Source organism: Marmota marmota, unplaced genomic scaffold (assembly GCF_001458135.2).
Source record: "Marmota marmota marmota unplaced genomic scaffold, marMar, whole genome shotgun sequence".
Lineage (NCBI taxonomy): Eukaryota > Metazoa > Chordata > Mammalia > Rodentia > Sciuridae > Marmota > Marmota marmota.
The window spans coordinates 1,287,979-1,312,690 of record NW_025999863.1 but is presented as its reverse complement, the minus strand read 5'-3'; the positions used below and the strand labels follow the sequence as shown (position 1 = coordinate 1,312,690).

The window sequence follows — 24,712 nt, the reverse complement described above, 5'->3', positions numbered from 1 at the left end:
TGTACTTGCCTTCAAAGCCCTGGGTGGGTCCCTGCTGCCCTCGGCTGGACTTTCCAGCTCCCCTGTGCCAGCTTCTGGCCTGGAGCGTCCGTCGTCCCTCCGTCCCAGCACCCTAGGCACCTCAGGCCGGGGCTGAGCCCTCAGGGCTGCGCAGCCGGACACTTGCGGCCCTCCTTGCCTGTGCTCTTGCTCGAGTTTGGTTCAGCACCACCACGACCAGCTTCCGTCAGGTGCTGGCAGAGGCTGACCGTGAGCAGGGCTGTAGGAGCAGGTGCGTGAAGGCCCCTGGGATTTGCCTCACAGTAAACTGACATTTAAAATCCCATTTCTGGATTTCCCAGTCCTGGCCCAGTATGAAAACATTTTCGCTGCGGTACAAGAATTTCCAAAACCTATTTCACTGATGCTTTTAGACACTTGTTTTCTTTTTATTATTGGTTTGTGGAACCTGGGGCTTTGCACCTGCTCGGGAAGTGCTCCACCATTGGACCACACTCCCAGCCCTTTTATTTCTTTGAGACAGGGTCTTGCTAAGTTGCTGAGGCTGGCCTGGAACTTGTGATCCTCCTGCCTCAGCCTCCTGAGTTGCTGGATGATGCCCAGCTCCCTTGAACATTCATTTTATTGGTTTGTGAGCAGGCGCAGGACCATGCCTGGCGTCCCTGCTGCGCAGGAGGCTGAGGGGGGAGGATGGGAAGTTTGAAGCCGCCCTGGCCACCTAGCCACATCCCAACTTAGCCAGGCCGTCTCAAGGTCCAAATAAGGAGTCGCCCGGGGGAAGTGCTTGCCTCGCCCAGGAGTGGCGGAGAACTCGGTGGGTGATATTTCAAGGATGCCGTACACTGGGGCTCAGGGAGGGAGAAGCGGGTGCTGTGCTGCCCTGGGCCGCAGTCGGGCCTCAAGAACGCCATTCCTGGGCCCAGGGACGCGGCTGGGGACACTCACTAGGGTGCTGCCAGGGGACCTGACCGCAAGTCCTCTGCTGATCTGGCTTGGGCAATACTTAGTACACACTGACTGCTATTTTGTTTTACTTAAAAAATTTTTTTTCAGTTGTTGATGGACCTTTATTTTATTTATTTCTTTTCTGTGGGGCTGAGGATCAAACCCAGGGCCTCACACGTGCTGGGAAAGCGCTCTGCCACTGAGCCCCAGCCCCAGGCCAGCTGGCCCCTGGTGGTTATTTTTTGAGGTTCATTTCCACACCTGAGAGAAGGATAAAAATGCGTGTTTGAGCCGAGTTTTCTGTCTTTGGAGCGGGTGACTGGGCTGCTGTACCACTGAGCTGTACCCCCAGTCCTTCTTTCTTTCTTGTTGGCCTCAATAACTTACTGAGGCTGGCCTGGAACTTGTGACGCTCCTGCCTCAGCCTCCTGAGTTGCTGGAATGACAGGGTGGCCACCATGCCGCACTAAGTGTTTTTTCTTTTTTCTTTCAGTAACGTCAGTCACTGCCCTAAGTCAGGGTCTCCTCCTCATGACCGAGGCTAGGGCTCAGTGGTGGGCGTCCTGAGCACTGCACGTGCTGAGCAGCACGCCTCCTGGCACAACCTCCCTCATGGAGCCACCACTGTCCCCAGACATGGCCGGTGTTCCCTGGGGATGGGGTCGCCCAAAGGAGAACTTGCTCTGGAGCTCTGGGCCCGCTTCTCTCCTGTCAGGGAGCCTGCGGCAGGCAGATGGAGGGTCAGGGAGACCAAGGTGGCCTCGGGTCGCCTGTGGTGCAGCTGCTGTACACTGAGCTGTCGTTGAGCTTGCTGATTGTGACCAGGGCTGAGGCCCCACTGCTTTGCCCCGGCCTGCAGTGGATGCAGACATGAGGTGCCCTCCCAGCCTCAGGGAAGGACCGTCCAGGTGGCACCTCTCCATGCCTTCATCTTTTGTCCCCGCACATGCTGAGAGGCGGGATGTGGCTGCACCCAGTTCATTTATTTATTTACTTATTTTTTAGGGAGAGAGAAACAGGGAGAAAGAGGAGGAGGAGAGAGAGAAGCAGTGCCTAGGCTAGAGGCAGTGGGCAGGGATGGACCTGGCCTGTGGCACCACCCCCTGCCCCTGCTTGGGGCCGAGGAGCCTTGTGAGCCACCAGGCACACGTCCTCCTGTGCAGACGGCAGGTGGCCCTCGAGCCCCTCTGCCAACACTGGGGAAATACAGCTTCTCTGGCTTTATCCCAGAAATCTGCCTGGATTTCATTCATCTAGGGCAGGCCCAGGAATCGGGTTTGTTTATATTTTTGGTGGCAGGGATTGAGCCAGGGGTACTTTACCACTGAGCCACTTCTCCAGCCCTTTTTATTTATTTTTAAAAATTTTAGTTAATTAATTTATTTTTGGTGGTGCTGGGGATTGAACCCAGGGCCTTGTGCATGCTAGGCAAGAACTCTATCAGCTCAGCTATGTCCCCAGCCCCCTTTTTTAGTTACTTTGAGACAGGGTCTTGCTAAGTTGCTTAGGGGCTCATTAAATTTCTGTGGCTGGCTTTGAACTTGAGATCCTCCTGCCTCAGCCTCCTGAGCCCCTCCATGACAGGCCAGTGAGAATCTAAATTTTTAAGAAAAGCTCTCCAGGGAGTTTCATCTGTGCAGCGAGGTTTGATACAGCCAGTTTGCCTGTCGCCCTGAGGGGTTCCTGTGGAAAGGAAGTGTGCATCCTGTGTTCCAAATAAGTTCCCACAGCTAAAGAGGAGCCCTTGCACCTCCGCACTTGTTTGGCAGGTGGAGGAGCGAGTTTTTCCATGGAGCTAGCCCAGGCAGTTGAGGAATCCCACCAGGCTGCATCTTGAATTGTTTTTGTGTTTCAGTATGTAGCCATTTATACCTTACACCTCAAAACATTTCTAGTTTATGGTTTTTTTTTGTTCTGTTTTTTTTTTGAGACAGGGTCTTGCTAAATTGCTGAAGCAGGCTTTGAACTTATAACCCCCTTTCTTTCGCCTCCTGAGCCACTGAATTATAGGTGTGCGCCACTGCATCCAGCTAGTTTATATTGTTAACAGAGGATCATCCCTTGGCACCCTTGAGAGCTTGATTTCAGGACTCCCAGAATACTAAAAATCCAAGGATGCTCAAATGCCTTATATAAACTGGACACAGTGGCACTGGCAAAGGTGACTTGGGAGGCGGAGGCAGAAGGATCACAAGTTTGAGGCCAGCCTCAGCTACTTAACAAGGTCTGTCTCAAAAAAAAAAGAAAAGAGAAAACAAGGACTGGGAATGTGGCTCAGTATGAAGTGCCTGGTTTCAGTTCCTGGTACCCTTTTACCACAATCCATATTTTGACACCAGGTAGCTTTGATATAAGCATTTAAGCACTGTGACGAGTCGCTTTGTGTTTTTGGTGCTGAGGTGGCACCCAGCGCCTCCCACCTTCCAGCGTACCGCTCGGCCGCGAAGCTGCACTTTTGCCTGTGCGTGGATTTTATTTCGGAATCTTTGCGCTTCTGGGGTCTGCGTGACTCTGCTGAGGTTCCCAGGCTGTTTCCTGCCCCAGCGGACTGTCCTCTGCTCCTCGGGAGCCGGGCGGCCTGAGGGGCTGCTTTGCCTGCCCAGCCCCTGTCCTGCAGCCAGCTGCTCTCCCTGGGCTGCCTGTTTCCTTGAGTGCAGGTGGCTCCTGCTCCTCATTTGGAGCAGTTCAGAGGTATTTTCTGGATACTGGGAGTGGACATTGACAGGTCCTCCTGCCCAGGCAGCGGGAGGCGTGTCGCTGAGAACCTTAGTGAACTGGTGTGGTGCTGGGACCCCTGTCTTCAGTGGTCTTGGGTGTACCTGGGATTGGAGTTGCTGGCCAGGTGGGCGGTCACTACTGCTGCCGGCAGCAGCTGCACCTTTTTTTTTTTTTTTCAAAGAGAGAGAGATTTTTTTAATATGCATTTTTTAGTTTTCGGTGGACACAACATCTTTATTTTATTTGTATGTGGTGCTGAGGATGAACCTAGCGCCCCACGCATGCCAGGCAAGCGTGCTACTGCTTGAGCCGCATCCCCAGCCCACCTTTCTGTTTTTGTACCGGGGATTGAGCCCAGGGGTGCTTACCACTGAGCCACATCCCCAGCTCTATTTAATTTTTTCTTTTTTAAAAATATTTTATTTTGGGCTGGGGATGTGGCTCAAGCGGTAGCGCGCTCGCCTGGCATGTGTGCGGCCCGGGTTCGATCCTCAGCACCACATACCAACAAAGATGTTGTGTCCGCCGAGAACTAAAAAATAAATATTAAAAATTCTCTCTCTCTCTCCCTCCCTCTCTCACTCTATCTAAAAAAAAATATATATATATTTTATTTTAGTTGTAGTTGGACACAATACCTTTATTATTATTTTTTTTATGTGGTGCTGAGCATCGAACCCAGGACCTTGCATGTGTGAGGTGAGCGCTTTACCCCTGAGCCACAACCCCAGTCCCTTTTTTTACTTTTTTATGTTTTATTTTGAGACAGGATCTTGCTAAGTTGCTTCAGGCTTTTGCTGAATTGCTGAGGCTGGTCTTGAACTTGCGAACCTCCTGCCTCAGCCTCCCCAGCCACTGGGCTTACAGGTGTGGCCACTGAACCTGGCAGCTCCACTTGTTTGTTTGTCTGTCTGTCTGTGGTACCAGGAATTGAACTCAGGGCCCTTGACCACTAAGCCCCACCCCCAGCCCTGTTTTGTATTTTTTATTTAGAGGCACGGTCTCACTGAGTGGCTGAGAACTTGCTGGTGCTGAGGCTGGCTTTGAACTGGTGATCCTCCCGCCTCAGCCTCCTGAGCTATTGGGATGACAGGCGTGTTCCACCGCGCCCAGCAGGCACCTCCACCCTTGATGTTCCCATTTAGCAAGAGCCTGAAGCAACTTAGCCAGACCCTGTCTCAAAATGAAACACAAAAAAGAAAAGGGGCTGGGGTTGGGGCTCAGCAGTAGAGCGCTTGCCTCACGTGCTCGAGGCCCTGGGTTGATCTTCAGCACCACATTAACTGCTGTGGTCCTTTGAGGTGCAACAAAGGGACACCCGCGTGCCAGGCAAGGATCCCAGGAGCCCTCAGCAGGATTTGGTAATTTGAAGCATGTTGTCAGTGTACAGTGTCGCTTGTTCCATTGTTCTAAGTCTGGATCATAAAATATTCAGAATATTCTGTGGCAGAGAGGGCACTGAATAGCAGTGGCCCTCTGCCCCTGCCTGGGTCAGGGCGTGGCCCTGCAGTGACAGGACGAGCAGCAGGTTCTGGGGCTGCCTCCAAAGAACAGGCCTGGAGGGGATGAGGTGGCCGCACGGGGACTGGGACCAGAGCTCCTTGTCCCATCCACGAGGGCCTGACCCCAGGGGAGGTGGTAGGTCTTGGGGGTGTTGGAAGGAGCATTGAGCCCCACCATCTGAGGATGGGAGGACAGGATACAGCAGGTATAGCTCTTGGTCCTCTCATCACACAACCAAACAGGGTGAGGGGCCCTGGTGCTCGACACAGTGCTCAGGAGGGCCCCTGTGGCCCCTGAACACCGACTGTTGAAGTTACCCCAGACCCTGGAGTGACCTCTGCTTTCCTCCTGGGCTGACGTGGTGACCTCTGCTCGTCTCGTGGTGTGCCACACTCAGAGGAGCACGTCTGGCTGGCACCTGACCCTGGCCCCTCAGTGCTGCTGGGCCGAGCCCTCTTGGGCATGGCGGGAGGGCAGAGCTGGCAGCCTGTGCCGAGGGCTGGAGGCACACGGCAGGCGGAACCCCTGGGTGGCATGACAGGCCCAGTGCCCTGCGTCCACTGGGGAGTGGACACATCCAACGTGTCCACACATGTGTTGGAATGTTATGTGACACCAGAGCATTCTGTCACCCTCACCCAAGGCGTACAAGAAACTGTGTCCTCGTGAGCAGTTACCGCCATCCCCTCCCCAGCCTCTGGGTGTCCACGGCCTGTCCCTGGACCCACCTGTTCTGGGCATTTCCTATCAGTAGAATCGCACACTGTGGCCTTTTTGTGTCTGGCTTCTTTCCAGACTGGTTACTGTCGACTGTTTCCGGTAGATGTTTGAACTTAGGCTGTTTTTTTTCTTTTTCCATTTTAGGCAAAATACATCTCTCAGTGCATTGATGAAATCAAGCAGGAGCTGAAGCAAGACAACATCGCGGTGAAGGCCAATGCCGTCTGCAAGCTGACCTATGTGAGTGCCTCCCGAGGGCTGGGCCGAGCCTTGGCCTCAGCCTCCACCTGCCAGGCTCAATGTGTATTCCACATCTGTCCACCGTCCCGCTGCCCGTGTGTGTGTGTGTGTGTGTGTGTGTGTGTGTGTGCGCGCGCGCGTGCGCGTGCCTGCCTGCCTGCCGTCCATCCACCTGTCACTGCTACCATCAGCCACGGTGCCAACTCCAGGTCAGGCTGTGATGATGACACAGCTGGCGTGCCTGGGGTGCTGGGGGTGGCGGGGTGCTGGAGGCCCGCCCTCCAGGAAGGCCTGGAGCCGAGCGGGTGAGCCCAGGCTCTGCGCTGCCAGGCTCCCTCCGGGCTGCAGTTGCTGCCCATGGTGTGAGCTGGGGCTGTGCCCATCCTCCCACCTGATTCCTCCTCAGAGATAGGGAGGGCTTGTCCCAACAGCCCCCAGGAAGGGCACTTGTGGACCCAGCTGTTGCCCGGAGCCCAGTGTCGTGGGTGGGAGTTCCGTGTCTCAGTTGTCGGTATTTGTTGCCTTGTAGAGTTGTTGTTGACCTGTCCCTGTGGATTCTGAGTGTCAGATGGTGCAGGAGCCTAGGGTGTGTGTGGGTGCCCTTGGTGGCTGAGCTGACTGGAGCGCACGTCCGTTAAGGTGGCTCCCTTTGTCCCCGCTTTGGCGTGTGAGTAAGAGTTCCCGTGCCTCCTTCTTAACAGTTGCAAATGTTAGGGTACGACATCAGCTGGGCTGCCTTCAACATCGTCGAAGTCATGAGCGCCTCCAAGTTCACCTTCAAGGTGGGTACGGGTGGGCGTGGGTGGGGGGCATCCTCCACACCAACATCCCCTGGGGCCAGGCGCCAGGCTGCCAGGCGAAGTATCAGCTTCCCGAACCCCAGCTTCACGCGCACCCCAGGTGGTGAGCGTGGGTCCTGGAGGGTTTACTTGTCTTAAAAAAATCCTCAGGGCTGAGGGGCAGCTCAGGGTGAGGCCTTGCTTGGCATGCGCGAGGGCCTGGGTCCGCCGGTACTGCTCGTCAGCAGCAAGCCCGAATCTACCCTTGGGCATTTATTGACCCATTTTGTCCCGTTGTCCAGATGTGGAACACCTGTGAGAACTCAAACAGAGCAGGAGATGTACCATTTAGGGTGACCTTGAAATAATACTGGAGTGTTGCTTACATTTGCAGAATTGAAAACTTGGGACTTTAATGGGTTAAAGGAAACATACTTCAAAAACAAAAAGAAAAAAAGACGGAAATAACAAAACTAATAATGACCTACCTGTCTCAGTTCCAGTGGCTTTCTCCATGCAACCGTCACCCCCCAAGTTGTTGATTTATTAAATACCATCTATGTAAAGCTTTTCTTTTCATTTAAAATAATGTCAACAAATGTTGATTTTGTTAAGCCTGAACTGAGTGTATATTTTAGATGACAAGTTAAATTTATGACCCTTAGAAAAAATCAACAGTTAATCTCCTTGTCTCAAGATCACTCCATTACCCTGTCCGTGTGCCTCTTAGACATTTTCTTCTTTTTTTCCCCTGTTACTGGGGATTGAACCCGGGGTGCTCTACTGCTGAGCCACATCCACAGTCCCTTTTTAAATTTTTATTTTGAAGACAGGGTCTCGCTAAGTAGCCCAGGCTAGCCTTGAACTTCTGACCCTCCTGCCTCGGCCTTCCAGGTTGCTAGGATCACAGGTGTGTGCCACCACACCCAGCCAATTTATTGGTTGATATTTCTTGTGGTCCTGGGGATGGGACTTGGGCTTCACACATGCTCAGCCAGCGCTCTCACTGAGCCATGCACCCCCTCACCCCAGGAACTGGGGTGGAGAAATGAAATGCCCTGTTTGTCAAAGCTGACGTGGTCGCCCATACACGTGTATTTAAAGCATTCTCTGCATTTGTGAGTGTGACCCTGGGCATCCTCTGCAGCCTGCTGAAGAGGGGCCTGGGTCATCACCAAACCCAGGACTTCCTGCCTCATTCCTGTGGCTCAGCGGCTCCATTGCAATCAGAGCGCAGGCAGGGCCTGGCAGCCTGTGGAGGAACGTGTTTCCAGACCAGGAGCTCCCACCCACCTGGGCGCCTCCTTGAGCTGTGTGGGGGCCTGGTGTGGCCTGGCGCTCGCGCCCCAGCCCCCAGCACCTGGACAGAGGACACACTGCTGGCTGGAGTCTCCAGGAGGCTTCCTCGTGTCTCTGACGTGCTGTCGCTTGACCCCCACAGCGCATCGGCTACCTTGCTGCTTCCCAGTGTTTTCACGAAGGCACAGATGTCATCATGCTGACAACGAACCAGATACGCAAGGTGGGCACTCACCCCGGCCACGCTGGCCCTCCTGCCTCCTGTGCGACGCGGAGAAAGCCCAGAGGGTAGCTCCTCCAGCGAGCAGGCTTGGCCTCGGCAGACCTGGCGCCCGTGGGCCTGGCAGGACACCCCTGTCTTGTCTCCTCTGCTCGGTGCTGGAGGCGAGCTCCGGCAGCTCCAGGGGTGCACTTGGAGACTGGCCTTGTGGCACCGGCCCTTTCCTGCTCCCCTCCTACGGCCCCTGCCAGTGGACGCTTTCTCCCATGTTGGTTTTTTGGGTGGTCCAGGAGTGTGAACCTCTACACTGAGCCATTACCCAGCCCTTTTATTTTTTATTTAGAGACAGAGTTTCACGAAGGTGCTTAGGGCCTCGCTAAGTTGCTGAGGCTGGCTTTGGACTTGCAATTGTCCAACTATCCTGCCTCAGCCTCCTGAGCTGGTGGGTGATAGGTGTGGCCACTGTGCCGGGCTCCCCTGGGTTCTTTTAGGTTCTGTGAGGTCTGTACAGAGTTCTTACCTTTCTGGGATGGCTTTGAGACTACAGAGAAGACACTCCTCCCGGCCCTGGTGCTCCTGGCCCATGACGTGGCTGCAGGTGTGAGCACCTTGGAGGCCCACCCTCTCTGTGGGGCTGGCCCTGCCAGCTCCGACTGATATCAGAGGCTACAGATTCATGTTCACCGGGGCAAGGGCCGGACCCTGTAGGTGTTGTCACCCCTTCAGGGTACCCTGGACCATGGGGCAAGTGTGTGGTGCTATTGACGGCACAGCCTGAGGTGCAAGTCCCAGCAGAATGGTCCTACTGAGCTCGTGGTGCAGGGGAGCCAGCTGTCACCATGGATGAGAGCAGAGCTACTAGGTGTGGCCTGTAGGGACTTCAGGGTCAGGTGCCCACGTGGGGCCAGGGCAGGTGGGGTTTTCTGCCAGGAAGAGGGTGTGGTTGCCAGATGGGGAAGGGGTGGGGTGCAGAAAGAGGGGGTGGGCTCTGTGTGCTTCAGCACGCCCCTGCCCCGCTCCGTCCTGACCAGGAAGAGTGCTGGGCTATGGGTCAGGCCTGCAGTGCGGGGAGCCCTGCGGCCTCACTTTTTAAGTTTTCAATATACTTTTAGTTGTGGAGGAACATGATCTCATTGTTTGTTTATTTGCATGTGGTGCCGAGGATCGATCAGGTGCCGGCAAGTGCTCTCCACTGAGCCAGCCCCGCCCCTCCGGCCTCACTGTCTAGGGAGTCACTGTTGTCCCTGTGCTGTCCTGGCTCAGATGGAGTGCTTCCGTGCCGTGGCAGCCCATCTGCTGATGGGCACCCCGAACGTGTCCTGGATGTCCCCGCCCCTGTGCCTTTCTTTCCTCTCCTTTTCCTTTTCTTCTTCTTCTTCTTCTTTTTTTTTTTTGAGTGTAGGTTTTATTTAAGTGAAGAAAAAAGAGACAGAGCTCCCGCAGGTCCAGGGGACCCAAGGGATCACCTCCCCTACAGTTTTTTCTTTTAGTGCTTTTAGTTGAAGATGGACACGGACCTTGATTTTATGTGTTTTATGTGGTGCTGAGGACGGAGCCCAGGGCCTCGCACACGAGGCTGTTGCTCTACCTCTGAGCTGCAGCCAGCCCTCCCCTGCTGGCTTAACGAGCCCAGGACTCTGAGAGCTCCTGGACCACAGGCCCAGGGCCCAGGAGGGCTGCTGCTCTGGGGCCGGGACCAGAGCCCAGTGGTCCTCAAGTGCCCTCTCGACAGGTCTCCCTTGCAGTAGGCCCCTCAGTGTCTGGTGCCCTCTGTGGCTCTTTGCTGAGTGAAGCTGCTCTAGTAGTCGGGCTCCTGGGGGGCCAAGGGCTGCGCCAGGGCTGCTGATGTGTCCCTACCGTGGAGGGTGGCTCTCGGCGCACCCCCAGCACATGCAGGCCCGAAGCCCCAGCCCCTTCAGCAGGTGGAGCCCCGGGCAGGCGAGTGGCATCCAGAGCTCCCTGGGTGGAGGAGCGGCGCGCGTGGTGTAGTGAGGTCCTGGGAGCTGCCCTCGGCTTCCCTGGTGTCCTGCTCCGTTCTTGTTCCCGGAGACGAGTGCAGCCTTGGGCCAGAGCTCCAGCAGGCGCCGGGCTTGCCCCTGGCTGTTCTGGGGGCAGGGCCTGGGGCAGGGCCGCCGGCCGGAGCGGCACAGGCACACTAAGCGGCTCCTCTCCCCTCTCAGGACCTGAGCAGCCCCAGCCAGTATGACACTGGAGTTGCGCTGACTGGCCTGTCCTGTTTTGTCACCTCAGATCTTGCCAGAGACCTGGCAAATGACATCATGACACTGGTGAGTTTCCAGCCCGCCTGCCAGCCCTTCCCTTTGTCCCGTGTTTGGGTGCCTGGAACTTGGGCTTAAGGTGTCCCACCCAGAAAGCTTGGCCGCGTGGAAACAGGTGAAGTGGTCCACGTGTGGCCTGGGTGAGATGGGAGCTCAGCTGCTGTCACCCCTGGAGGGACCTGCTCGGGGTCACTTGAGTCCCTGCGTTTCTGAGTTCAGCTTGAAAACGACCCTGCTGGCAGGAGGAAGCTGGGAGTCCAGTGTGTCAGGCCTGTGGGTCGCCTGTTTTCTTGCTGAGGTGTGTGCGGCCCTGGCCCTTCTCAGTGCCGGCCAGCTGCAGTGTGGTGAGGCCTCCCCTCTGCCCGGTGCTGTCCAGGTGTAGCTCTCCTTGGCACCGAGTCAGCCTTGAAGCAAAGCCCTGTGGGCGCAGCCCCTGCATACTGGCCACACCGGGGCCTGTTCCTCCATTTTCCACATCAGGGTGTGGACAGTGGCACCTCCCACCTGGTGAAGGTCATGTGTGGTCAGCCTTGACCACAAGAATGTGTGGGTGTTGGCTGATGGTCTCGGAGCTTGTTACGGCTGTCTTGGCTCCTAGATCAGGGTCAGCACACTGTGGCCCCAGGGCCAGATCTAGCTGGCTGCCTGTTGTCAACCAAGTTTTAAAAATAAGTGACTGACTTGCCAGGCAGGATGGCAGTGCCTGCAGCCCCAGCTACATGGGCAGAAGGGCAAGAGGGTCACTTGAGCCATCTCAAAAGAGAGGAAAAAATAAAAACTGAATTAAGCCAGGTTCTGGTAGCACCTGGGTGTGCCCGTGCTGCTGTCCTGTCCAGGGCAGAGCCTCAGTCATGACGGAGGCCACCGAGCCCACAAGGCTGGAAATATCACCTCTGGGCCTTTCCAGATAGCTGGCTGGCCCGGAACTAGAGTGCTGGAGCCACCCGCGGGGTGAGGGTCAGGGCCCTGGGCAGGGCGGGGTGGGTGATGGGGGAGCTTGTGTCGACCCTGGGTTCTCTCTGCAGATGTCACACACCAAGCCGTACATCCGGAAGAAGGCGGTGCTCATCATGTACAAGGTGTTCCTCAAGTACCCCGAGTCTCTGCGCCCCGCCTTCCCTCGGCTGAAGGAGAAGCTGGAGGACCCTGACCCCGGTGGGTACATTGCAGTCTGTGGGTGCCGGCCAGGTCTCCAGGAATGTGCGAGGGCATGTTATATGGGAGCATGTGGGTTTGTGGGGTGGTGATCCTAGTGGAAGCCCCTTGTCCCCTGTGTTGTGATGGCCACGGGACACAGTAGACAGCACCTGAGGCCCAGCCTGGCCTGGCAGGCAGGAAGCCCACTGCATCCAGCCGGCAGCGGGTACAGTTGAGCTTGGGGTGCTCCTGGGATCCAGGAAGGGGTGGGGAGCAGCTCGATGACCCTATCAGAGCAACCTGGTATCCTGCCCGGGCGCCACCTCCAACCTGGTGGCCTTGTGGCCAACATTTGCAATGTGGCCACTGAGGGATGCAGTGTTGAACTGTCATTTAGAACCCTATGATAGAGAACCCCTCACTGACAGGCAGTGAGGTCCCTTGTAGGTCTTTGGAGTACTTGAACCCCTAGAGGCCACACTTAGAGGTCAGGGGTGTGGAGCATGGGGACAAGGGACCCCTGGCAAGGGCCTTTACTGCTAAGCATCACCCGGGGGGCTCCAAGGGGTCTGGCTGGGGGATCAGAGCATGTGGTGTGGGGAATCAGAGAGCACCAGACACTGAGGGTGCCTGGAGGTGCCTGAGGCTGTGAGGGCGTCCCTGGCACATCTGCACATCCCTGCGGGGTGTGGTCAGTGGGGCAAGTCAGGCAGCCTGCATCCAGTGTTCCACAGTGAGGTGGTCACCAGTGGTGGCTGTCCCAGGCAGAGGCTGGATGGACCTCACTGAGGAATTGAGAGCAGGCCCAGAACTGGGGACTGTCACAGGTGACCAAGTGCCTCAGGCCCAAGGGAGGCTGGGGTTCAGGGTGCACCCTCAGGAAACATAAGAGGTCGTGTGGAGGTCAGGGGCGTTTTTATCAGGCTGCGTCTCATGGCCTTGGGCATAGAGGGCGAGGCCTGGTTCAGGAGAGAACAACCACCCCTGGCACAGACTCCCATCCCGTGGGGCAGAGCGGGAGCACTGAGCTGAGCCACCTCCCCCTGGACTGAAGGCTGGTAGGTCCAGTCCCTCCCTCCCTCCACCAGAGCGGAGGCCAGAGGCTGCACTGGAGTGTCCTGGGCGTGTGCCACGTAGTGGAGTGCAAGACTCTGGGCCACCCCACTGCATGCTGATGCTGGGGACCATGGACCCTACTCTTTTCTCAGAGTACCTCTGTGCTCCTGTCCGTGTCACCAGGGCAGGGGCAGAACTAGGGCCACACTCTGAGTTCTAGTTTGGTGGGAGCACTGAACCCTCAGAACTTTTTCTCTGGGGCTGGGGCTGGGGCTCAGAGGCAGAGCGCTCGCCTAGCATGCATGGGGCATGGGTTCCATCCTCAGCACCACATAAATGCAAAATAAAGATATTGTGTCCACCTAAAACCTAAGAATAAATATCAAAAAAAAAAAAAAAGAGAGAACTTTCTCTTTGGTCATAAAGACTGGGCCATGATTTTCAAAGCAGGAAGGGGTGTTTTTTTTTGGGGGGGGGGTATTGGGGACTTAACCCAGGGTGCTTTACCACTGAGCTGTGTCCCCTGCCCCTATTATCTGGCTGGCCTAGAACTTGCGATCCTCCTGCCTCAGTCTCCCAAGTGGCTGTGCAGACAGGTGTGGCCATCATGTCCACTCATTTTCTTTCTTTTTGTTTTTCTGCTCTTTTCTTTTTTATGTTTTTGTTTGTTTGCTTTAGTTGTAGAAGGATACAATACTTTTTATTTTATTTATTTATCTGTTTGTTTATTTTATGTGGTGCTGGTGCTGAGGATGGAACCCAGGGCTCATGTGTGCAAGGCACGGGCTCACCACTGAGCCACACCCAGCCCTGGTCTTCTGCCTTTTTTTTTTTTTTTTTTCTTTTAAAAGAGAGAGAGAAAGAATTTTAATATTTAGTTTTTAGTTTTCAGCGGACATAACATCTTTGTTGGTATGTGGTGCTGAGGATCGAACCCGGGCTGCACGCATGCCAGGCGAGCGCGCTACCGCTTGAGCCACGTCCCCAGCCCCTCTTGTGCTTTTTTTGAAAGTTAAAAATTTCAAAAACCCTTTTTTCGGGGGGATATCAAGGATTGAACTCGGGCACTCAGCCACTGAGCCCCATCGCAGCCCTATTTTGTATTTTATTCAGAGACAGGGTCTCACTGAGCTGCGTAGGGCCTTGCTGTCGCTGAGGCTGGCTTTGACCTCGTGATCCTCCTGTCTCAGCCTCCTGAGCTGCTGGGATGACAGGTGTGCACCACCGCATTGAGCTCAAAAGTCTTTTTTTAAGTACTGTCAGATTCGTAGAAACATGGAAGAAGTACCACAAAGAACTCTGACCCGTGTGCTCTTCCCTCAGCTTTTCCAAACCCTCTGTCAGTGTCTTCAGCGTGAAGCCTGTTGAAACAGGAGCGCCCCTTGGTCCCATGCACCAAGTGCTGATTCGCTCCTTGGGCCTGGCTCCAGCACCTGCCTCAGGGTCCCTTGTGCAGAGGAGGGGCCTGCCCCCAAGTCTTTCTGCCCCCTGATGCCAGCCACACCTCTGACTAGCGACACATTTGGGGGCTCCCGCACCCCCTCACGTTCTACCCTTTGTTAGCACACTCCCGTGCAGCCAGGCCTCAGCACCCTAGGCACCCCTGCTCCCAGCCAGAGGCCCAGAGCCCCGGGGCAGGGCCCTCTGGGGCCCCTTAGCACACAGACCCAGAATGTGCATGTTGTCCACACCACACTGCAGTCCGCTGTGGCAGTGCTGGCTGGTCCTGTGCCTGTGCAGTCCACGAGCGGGTCCTCAGACGGCCAGCGCCAGCCTTGCGACGCTGGGTTCCCGTTAGCCAGGACAGCCCAGTGGACAGGACACTCTTGTAGACGGGATGGGCCCTTGAGGACAGGATGCTCTATGCTGTTGATGTGGGTGCCCTCTTGGTCCTCAGGGGTCCAGTCTGCGGCCGTCAACGTCATCTGTGAGCTGGCTCGACGAAACCCCAAGAACTACCTGTCCCTGGCCCCCCTCTTCTTCAAGCTGATGACCTGCTCCACCAACAACTGGGTGCTCATCAAGATCATCAAACTGGCAAGTGCCCCCTGGGGTGTCTTCTGGCCCTCAGGGCCGCTTGAGCTGGCAGTGACACACCGCTCTATCCCCGCAGTTTGGAGCCCTGACCCCTCTGGAGCCAAGGCTGGGCAAGAAGCTGATTGAGCCTCTCACCAACCTGATCCACAGGTAGGCCTCCCCTTGCATGCCCGGCTCATGGCTCCCAGAGCAGGAAGCCAGGCCCCGACCACCCTCATGCCATCCTGGGCTGTAGGTCCACCTTCCTGAGGAGGAAGGACTCGGGGAGTGTACCTTAGGCAAGTGCCTTGGCGCCTGAGGGGTCCCCTCTGTCTGTACTGCAGCAGTGGACATGGCCCTGCTGTGCCTGGACATGGCCCTGCTGTGCACACTCAGGCAGCTCTGGCTTCTGATCTGTGGCGCTGTGCCAGCTGGTGGGCCCTGCACCCTGGACTCTGGCCTGTGGCCTTCTCTGCTTGGGCTTCTGTGGTTTGGGCTTGACACAGCACCGTGTCAAGAGTAGAGCAGACTCCTGCTGGCCGCCCACCCCTCACCTGTCCTCCCAGGGCCCATCTTGTTTGTCCAAAGTCCTGGCTACTGTGCTGGCCACAGCTCAGGAAGGGAGAGGGTGGAGTGGCCAGAGCTAACCTCCCGAGGGCCGGCCATGGGGCCTCTGCTGGCCATGTGTGCTGACCTGTTGCTCTCCTCGGAGTGCCAGGTGGTACTGTGCGATGCTGGAGGAGGTAGTTGGGGACACTCTGTGGGCACCACAGGGTTCACTGGGTGCCGAGCAGAACCCCAAGCCTTCCAGACCTGGTCACCTTTATTTATAAACGTAGTACCTTTGTCCTTTGCACCAGCAGAGTGGCTAGGTGTGGCAGGAGCCTGTGGCTGTGCATCCGGATCCCTGCTGGTCTCAGAAACCCAGGCTGCTCCATGGTGCTCCCTGGGGACTCTAACTGCACTGTTGGCTAACTGTGTTTGTTTAAAGCCAAGAAAGGAAGCCTCAAGCCCAGCAGAACTCACCAGAATCTTCAGTTAAATGTGTGCTCTGTTTGTAATGAAACGAGCAGGAGAGGGCGGTGAGCTGGGCCCTGAGGCGAGGCCAGGGGGGTGACTCTTGGTAGCCGTCACAGTGTGGCTGGGCTGGCAGCAGTGCTCTCCCTGTGAGGCCTCCAGGGCAGTGCCCCCACCTGATGTCTGGGGCGACTCCCGGACCTTGTCCTCATGCTGTTTCTCTTCCTCCCCAGCACGTCCGCCATGTCCCTTCTGTACGAGTGTGTGAACACCGTGATCGCAGGTGAGCCCGCGTCATCTCCTCTGGGGGGTGCTGCCAGGCCAGCGTGAGGGTGCCAGGCCCGCCCCTGGGTGTCTCCCTGGCTGAAGCTCAGGAAGGGACGGCGGAGTGGCCAGAGCCAGCCAGGCCCACGAGGCCTCCCCTAGAGTCAGGTGGCCCACTGTCCCCTTGACCCTGGCGTCCATGAAGGTCTCTGAGGTAGCTCATAGCCCAGCCCTCTTTGGAAATGTGGGGTTTCCCATCTAAGGGGACAGAGCCCAGTTACCCAGCCCCTGTCACCTGGGATCGGCACCCTGCTGCTCCAGCCCTCCGCAGGCCCCTCCCACAGAAGGGACCCAAGGTTTCATGCGTTTTGTCTGTGGATACTGAAGTTTGGTTTCACAGGTTGCATAGGGTGGTAGGGGCTGAGCCGTGGCTCGGTGATGCGCGCTCGCCTGGCATGTGTTCGATTCTCAGCACCACATACAAATAAATAAAATAAAGATCTAGCAATTAAAAAATGTCTTAAAATTTAAAACAGACAAAAAAAACCAACTCTGCACAGGATGGGGCCAGCGCTCCTCACACCTGGCCAGGCTGGAGGGACCGGATGCTGTGCGTGCCCAGTTGTCTTGTGCCCCTTGGGGTTGTGTGTCTGACCCAGCACTTGCGCGTGGCTGCCGAGCTGGATGCCCTCCAGCCTCCCCTGCTGCTCCTTGTTGGAGGAGCAGAGCTCTTGCCACTGCTTGGCGCCCTGTGTCTCTTGCAAACTGGTCGTTAAACCTGGTGGCCCATGAGAATCGAGTCTCGGTGCCCACCTAGTGGGGTGCCGTGGGCGGGGGCAGAAAGCTCTGGTGTTGGCTGTGGTGCCGGTGGCCGCCTCCCACACTCCTGAGGTGATGTCATAAGACACTGACGCGCATTCCGTGCTGGCAAGAGGAGAAGTGGGGCCACGCCACGGACAGGGAGGGCCAGAGGGCATCGGGGTGAGGCATAGGCAGACCGGGGGAGGGGGGAATTTGGCCAAGGAATCGAGTGGCCCTGACAATGAGGTGGGGAGTTCCGGCTGCAGGAGGGGCCTGGCGCGCCTGGAGCAATGGCTCTTGGGTGATTGTGCTGGAGTCAGGAAGGGGCCATGGCCTGACACTGTGGAACTTCCCTGGATGGGAGTGACTGATGCCCTTCGGGCTGTGATCTACTTTTTTGGTTCATGTGATTACAATTGGCCAAGGGCAAGACCAGGACCAAGGGCAGCCTAAAGTCACAAACAAGATCAGGGGTTCAAAGACCCCCAGGCCTGGCGCCTGCTGGGGTCCCCAGGTCTCAGCAGGTCTCAGCACGGGCCGTTCTCCCAGCTGCGGTTCTTAGTGACAGGACCCAGAGCACAGTCAGAGGTGGGAACCGCATGTGGGGGCACTTGGGGACCAGGCAGGGCCTCCAGTCTCCTCCCAGGGAGTCCCACAGGGTGCACTTGGTCCCCACAACACACCTGTGGAAAGTCGCTGAGAGCTCACAGAGACCCAGCGCCTGGGGTCAGTGGGGGACACGCGGCCCCTCTGCCTGGCGCGTGCTGAGATCCCAGATCCAGAGGCACCCAGGGGCTGAGCAGAAGCCACACTGTTGGCCCCACGGCTCAGGCCCAGGAGCCCCTCCTGTCACGGGGGGTGGAGTCCCCAGGGCCCGGTCCCCAGACGCTCAGGCCAGCCTCAGCCTCAGGCTCTGGGGTGGGCTCTGGGCTGCTCAGAGCTGCTGAGCCTATGGTTCCCAGGGCAGCAGCCCTGCTTGTCAGCACCCCCTGGGCTAGGGCGGGTGTCAGGACTCCGCTGCTGGCCGTGGGTGACGTGCCTGTCTGTTGCAGTGCTCATCTCTCTGTCCTCTGGCATGCCCAGCCACAGTGCCAGCATCCAGGTACGTGCCAGCACCCTGCTCTGGGGTGGGCTCTGCCCGTCATCACCCTCACCCACCTAGCACGTCTCTCCATGTGAGCCGTGTGCCCACTCCCAGCTTGGGCCTGTGCACCTTTGTAGTGCACACGGAGGTGTTGAGGGAACTGTGGCCCTGTGTTCCCAGTGACAGGCAGAGCTGCTGCAATCTGCCCCCGAGCTAAATCAACAGCGGAGCTCCCTGGGGGCTCTTGGCACCTGCTGCACCCGGGGTGTCCCTTTCTTGTCACTTAGAAGATGGCCATCCTGCTGCTGAACTCCCCCCAATCCCTGTAGTCATGGGCCCGTTGCCCAGTGCCTCGGAGCTCTGGGCTGCCGGGCCCCTGGCTGACCTGGGGATCACTGGGTAGTCACCTCAGGTCTGTCTTGGTCGCTGAGGTGAAGGAGGCCACTGTGTCCCAGCCCTTTCCCAGAGGCCCCATCCTGCTGGCGCACGTCTGCCTGGCGCACGTCTGCTGGCCCATGAGGGTCTCTTGCTGGCAGGGTCCATGTGGTCCGTGCTGGCTTGCCTGCCCTGGTGCCTGCAGACCCATTGCCATCCTGCTGAGTAGGCCCTTGGAGAAGGGCCCTGGCCTCAGGGGAGGCGGGCAGCTTGGTGGGATGGGGGTAGGGCGGGCCCGCCTCAGCCAGGTTCACCCTGCTGTGGAGACGGAATCAGGTGCTGTCCTCTTTTCAGCTCTGTGTTCAGAAGTTAAGGATCCTGATAGAAGACTCGGATCAGAACTGTAAGTCGCCCTCTCCTCCAGGCTCTGTTCCTGCTTTCCAGACTCTGGGGAGCGAGGCCTCTGGAGCCTTAGAAGAGGGGTGGGGGTTGTGGAGGCCAGGGGTCCTGCACAGACTCTGTGAACAGAGCAGCACCAGCGTCAAGACAGATGCTGCCCCTTCTCCGGGCCTGGGCAGCACTCCCCTGGACCTGTGTGCTCGGGCCAGGCCCTCCGGTGGCTCTGTGGGCTGTGCCCTGTGCACTTGTCTGCAGGCTGACGGCTGCAGCCCAGCCCAGGGAACCAGAGGTGCCATGTTGCGGGTAGTGAGAGATTCCACAGGTGGGCAGAGCCGGGGGGGCTGGGTCGTCTTCAATAGGACAGGTGGCATGGGCTCCCAGGGCTGTGGCCATGATGCCTTTCTGCTGCCCGCACTGTCCCTGGGGCTTCTGTTGAGGAATCTGGCTCAGTGGTACCATGTGGCACCTGGGCTCAGATGACTCCCTAGGGCTGGGGTTGTGGTCCCCAGGTCTCTGTGGCTCTGCTCATCTCTGCGGTGGCTCAGAAACCCCTGTGGCTGGGCAGGCGGGCCCTGGGCAGTGAGACCTCACCACAGCAGCAGGCTGCAGGCCCGTGCCCATGGACAGGCTGCTGTTTGCAGCTCGGTTTCTGTTTTGTTCTGCTGGTCCCAGGGACTGGACCCAGGAGTGCCCAACCACTGAGCCACGTCCTCAGCCCTTCCTATTTTTTATTTGGAGACAGGGCCTTGCTAAGTAGCTAAGGATGGTCTTGAACTTGTCCACGTCCTGTCTCTGCCTCCCAAGCTCCTGGTTTAGTTGGCGTGTTCGCCCCATGGCCTCAGGCTTGGCCTCTCTCTTCTCCATGGCCAAATGTGGGCCAGTCAGGTGTGGGCAGTAAACACCAGGGCCTGTGGGCACTGGATGGGGCACAAATCCCTGTGCTTCCTGATGGGCATGGGAGCGTAGGCGACATTTGTCGTGGATGGAGAGTAATGGCTGCTAGAACTGGAGGGCAGGTGGGGGTTGCGAGTTCCTCCCCTGTCCCGCTCAGAGGCCCCTCTCCCGTGGACTGTGCAGAAGGCCCTTGTGTCGTGTTGTGGAGCCTTGGCCCTGTCTCCTGGGGAGGGCCACAAAGCTGGGAGGTGCTGCCGGGTCGACGAGGCATCACGTTCTCTCTCCATGGCTGACGGCTCCCATCTCCCCCCAGTGAAGTATTTGGGGCTGCTGGCCATGTCCAAGATCCTGAGGACGCATCCCAAGTCTGTGCAGGCCCACAAGGACCTCATCCTGCAGTGCCTGGATGACAAGGACGAGTCTATCCGGCTGCGGGCGCTCGACCTGCTCTACGGGATGGTGCGCCTCAACCTTGTGCCAGCCCCGGGGGCACATGGGGCTCACGGGCCCTGGCAGGGTTAGATGGTGGCCAGGGGCCTGTCTGGATTTCGGGCATGGTGGGGACAGGCTCTGGGTGAGCCGCTGTGTGCCAGCTGGGCTTCCTCCTTGGCCCCTGTCCTGGGGGGGAGGCTGCCCAGTGTCGACTGCAGATTCCGCTGGGTTGGGGGAGTGCATGCCTGCTAAGTGCAGACCCTCGCCTTCCCCCGCTAGGTGTCCAAGAAGAACCTGATGGAGATCGTTAAGAAGCTGATGACCCACGTGGACAAGGCCGAGGGCACCACCTACCGAGACGAGCTGCTCACCAAGATCATTGACATCTGCAGCCAGTCCAACTACCAGTACATCACCAACTTCGAGTGGTCCGTGCCCACGCCTCCCTGGTGTCCTGCATGGGCTGGTGCTTGTGGTCCCTGGGGCGCCTCTCACGGGCTCTCCCTGCAGGTACATCAGCATCCTGGTGGAGCTGACCCGGCTGGAGGGTACCCGCCACGGCCACCTCATCGCTGCCCAGATGCTCGACGTGGCCATCCGCGTGAAGGCCATTCGCCGGTTTGCAGTGTCACAGATGTCCGCCTTGCTGGACAGCGCCCACCTGGTGGCTAGCGGCACTCAGCGGAATGGGATCTGCGAGGTGCTCTACGCGGCTGCCTGGATCTGCGGGGAGTTCTCGGAGTGAGTGGGGCAGGCAGTGGACACCGTGAGCCTCAGGGATACCGGGATGTACCAGCATAGCCGTCCCCTGGCTGTCTTGCCGTGCCCGCCTAGCTCGACCTTCCGCTGAAGTGTGGGTTTGTCATCAGCTGGGACTCGGGAGTTGCCACAGAAATCTGTATACCTGATGGGATCACTGCTGCCCTGTTGCCCCTGCAGGGTCCTGTCCCTGTCCCCACAGCCCCTGACCACTCTCTGCCCAACCCCCATGGCACTGTTTGCCCTGCCCTGGGCCTGGCAGCTCAGTGAGGGTGCCTCACCTCTGGACTCCCAGGAAGGGCCGCGGCCCACAGACGTGTGGTTCTGCCATTTCTCATGGGGGGAAGGTTTGATCGCGGGAGGGGACGCAGACAGCGAGCCAGGGCGCGGGCCTGGCCTGTCTCCGTGATTGCTGGGCACTTCTGAGTTTCCCCTTGTGGCCCAGGAACTTCCCAGGTGGCCAGTCCCTAGGGCGTGGCTTCTCTTTCCTTTGCACGTCTGTCTTCTTGGCTGCGCTCTGAGCGTCCTGTCTGGGCCGTGGTCTGTCGGCTGTGTCCCGTGACATGCCATTATGGTTCCTGGTTCTTCAAGTCCGTCTCAGCCCTGCTGCTGGCCCAGGGAGTGGAGCTCTCCGTGTGGCCCTGGGAGGCGCGAGCCCTTTCCGGCTTCTCCCTGTATGCATGCGTGGCTCCCCTCACTGTGGCTGTGTCCCCCAGGCACCTGCAGGAGCCCCACCAAACACTCGAGGCCATGCTGCGCCCCAAGGTCACCACGCTGCCTGGCCACATCCAGGCTGTGTATGTGCAGAACGTGGTCAAGCTGTACGCATCCATCCTGCTGCAGAAGGAGCAGGCAGGGGAGACCGAGGCTGCCCAGGAAGTCACCCAGGTGATGGTGGAGCGGCTGCCCCAGTTTGTGCAGAGCGCAGACCTGGAGGTGCAGGAGCGGGTAAGGCTGGAGTTGGGGGAGGGTCCAGCCCCTGGAAGAGCCCTGCACAGCCTTGAGGGTGTCTGTCCCTGGCAGTGGTCAGGTTGCATGGAGTCTTATCCCTTTTCAAAGCTCCCTGGTGAGACCCCTGTTGTGGCTTTCCCAGTTGGGGCTCAGGGAGGACAGTAGGACATGGCCACCTTGGAGGTGGCCACCAGGGTCCAGGGGCATCTGCTGCCTCGTGTGGGAGCCGGCTACTTGAGTGCTGGCACAACAGGACCACGAGGTGTGGATGGCGGCCCAGGCGTGGGGTCCAGTGGGGGGCCTGCAGTGCCGTCCGTAGTGCGGGCAGTCAGCCCTGCTGGGCCAGGTATGCAGCGCCTGCCTGATGGCCAAGGAGGCCTAGCCCAGGTGTACTTGAGACTTCTACACAGACGTGTGCCCTGGCGTTGACAGGGCCAGCTGTGTCCCTCAATGTATGGTCACTGACCTCCAAGAGAGCCCAAGCTGTCTTGTCCATCTGTGTCCCAGCCTGAGCTAGAGGTGGTGCAGCTGGGCTGTCACAGGGCCCCCCGGGAGGCAGCGTGGCTGTCTGTGGGCACTTTCACTGACAGCGAAGCCCCCTTTTGTCACCATCCCCACACCTTAAAGAGACAACTGTGGAGACGGGTGGGTATCTGGCCAGTGGCTTCCCACAGGGAGTGGGCAGGCCTTACCAGCCCCGGGGGCCGGGCCACCCCAGGGCCCTGCGTCACCGCTGTTCCTTTCCTAGGCGTCCTGCATCCTGCAGCTGGTCAAGCACGTGCAGAAGCTACAGGCCAAGGGTGTGCCTGTGGCGGGAGAGCTCAGTGCCCTCTTTGCTGGGGAGCTAAACCCAGTGGCCCCTAAAGCCCAAAAGAAGGTCCCGGTGCCCGAAGGGTGAGCACACAGGGAGCAGGGGGCAGGGCGCATGGCGAGTCTGACTAGCCTTGGGGGCCGGCATGCACCCTGGGAAGGAGGGGCGCAGGGGGGTGACGGCGGGGGGCTGTGTGGCTGGTGGGGTGTGGCAGCCTAGGCCACACTGGGCAGGGCTGGCTGTGCCTGTCCCTGTCTCCCCTAGACTGAGAGTGACCTGAGCTGCTTTGGGTCCCCAGGGCACAGGGTCAGTGCCAGATGGCAGGGTCACCTGGCTCCTGGCCCTGCTCTGGCTTCCCACCTCTGGCCTCTTTCCTGAGGGGCAGCGGTTCCTTGCCTCGTCTGGCCTGTGGGGATGGCGGGTGCTGGTGTTCAGGGCTGCCACCAGCTGGACACGCGGCCCCCACTGCTCAGGTGCCGCAGTGGCCGCCGCAAGGGTGGCTGTGCCATGACCTCCCTGTCTGCACAGCCTGGACCTGGACGCCTGGATTAATGAGCCACCCTCGGACAGCGAGTCTGAGGACGAGAAGCCCAAGGCCATCTTCCACGAGGAGGAGCAGAGGCACACTCGGCACCGGCCGCCCGAGGTGGACGAGGAGGAGCTGGCCCGGGTGAGTATGTCAGGGGCGGCCCTCGTCGGGCTCTGTGAGAGACAGGTGTCCCTTTCAGCACAGGCTCCCAACAGCCAGTCCTCCGGTTGACCCTGTCAGACCAGGAGGCCGTGTCCAGCTGTCCTCCTAGGGGCACTGAGTGGACAGTTGATGTGAGGGTTGGGCTTTGACTGCCCACGGGCCACCTGGTGGCCTCCTTTGTCCTGAGCTTATACTCCCACCTCATCCTCTTCCATGGGGGCAGGAGCCGACCTCTCACAAGCCCTTCTCCACCTGCACCCTGTGCTCAGGGTGAGCTTCCTGGGTGAGAGCTGGGGACAGGCCAGCACGACGGGGTCTCTGTCCTGGCGCTGCCCCAGGAGCTGGGCGCTCTAGGCCAGGCGCTGCCCGTCTCTGAGCACTTCTCTCTCTACACTGCCCCGCTTGGGCCATGGTTTCCTTGTTGGTAAAACTGACAGTAGGAAAAACGGGTCAGCTTCCCACGGGGTTTGGGGGCCCTTGGATCTGGCCCAGTGCCTGGACGCCCCGCTGTGTTCCACTTGTGTCCGTGTGTCTTGTGTCTACAGCGCCGGGAGGCCCGGAAGCAGGAGCAGGCCAACAACCCCTTCTACATCAAGAGTTCTCCATCCCCACAGAAGGTGAGGCTGGGCCCAACAGCCTCCCCGTCCTGGGAGCACACTTCCCGTGGGATAGTGGACCGCGTCCTGTAGGCTGCTCAGGGAGGGCCACAGGCTGCGGGACTCCGACGGGGCCAAGGGAGGGTGCAGAGCTGAGGCCTCTGGATGGGAAGGGTGCCCATCATGTGGTCCTTCTGGTGCTGCAGGAAAGGGGGTCGCACCCCCCTTCAGCGTGCCCAGCTGCCCACAGGAGGCGCTGGTCTCGCGGGCAGCTCCTGGAGTGGAGTGGGTCCTCGGTGACTTTAGAACCTTGAGGAGCTGCTGGGCTGTTTCAGTGGGCCACTTGTGTCTGCTTGGTCCTGGCCACCCTGGGGCTGTGGGGGTCCTTGCTTTGGGCTTAAGCACATGTCACCGTTCAGTTTGGGGGAAAGTTGCAGAGGGAAAGTAGGCGAGAATTCTGATTTCTGTGACCTCATATGTGACCAGACCTCCCGTCTGCAGGAAGACGCACAGCTCAAAACGAGCTGGGCTCCTGTCCCTGGTCCCTGGGGTGGGCTCTCCTCACACATGCCCACCACCCCCAGACCCCCACAGCGTGCCGCTGACGCCATGAATTGCTCTTCCAGAGATACCAAGACGCGCCAGGCGTGGAGCACATCCCCGTAGTGCAGATCGACCTCTCGGTTCCGTTGAAGGTCCCAGGCAAGTGTGCTGGTTTGCAGGTGA

General features: G+C 58.5%; 1 protein-coding gene across 3 annotated transcripts in view; it reads left to right on the top strand.

Annotated features, from left to right (window-relative positions):
• Positions 1-24,712, top strand: part of Ap3d1 (adaptor related protein complex 3 subunit delta 1) — a 51,545-nt gene that overhangs the window by 19,581 nt on the left and 7,252 nt on the right. The window contains exons 5-22 of one of the 3 annotated variants that reach the window (XM_015503610.2): positions 6,031-6,126; positions 6,828-6,908; positions 8,347-8,427; positions 10,605-10,712; positions 11,729-11,858; positions 14,794-14,933; positions 15,010-15,083; positions 16,163-16,212; positions 18,047-18,096; positions 18,808-18,856; positions 20,060-20,205; positions 20,458-20,606; positions 20,689-20,919; positions 21,654-21,885; positions 22,637-22,782; positions 23,228-23,369; positions 23,936-24,007; positions 24,613-24,688. In XM_015503610.2, the coding sequence (XP_015359096.1) occupies positions 6,031-6,126; positions 6,828-6,908; positions 8,347-8,427; positions 10,605-10,712; positions 11,729-11,858; positions 14,794-14,933; positions 15,010-15,083; positions 16,163-16,212; positions 18,047-18,096; positions 18,808-18,856; positions 20,060-20,205; positions 20,458-20,606; positions 20,689-20,919; positions 21,654-21,885; positions 22,637-22,782; positions 23,228-23,369; positions 23,936-24,007; positions 24,613-24,688 (2,053 nt within the window). The remainder of the gene's footprint in view (positions 1-6,030; positions 6,127-6,827; positions 6,909-8,346; positions 8,428-10,604; positions 10,713-11,728; positions 11,859-14,793; positions 14,934-15,009; positions 15,084-16,162; positions 16,213-18,046; positions 18,097-18,807; positions 18,857-20,059; positions 20,206-20,457; positions 20,607-20,688; positions 20,920-21,653; positions 21,886-22,636; positions 22,783-23,227; positions 23,370-23,935; positions 24,008-24,612; positions 24,689-24,712) is intronic. The other 2 variants (XM_048813688.1, XM_015503611.2) reach the window with 2 other exon arrangements.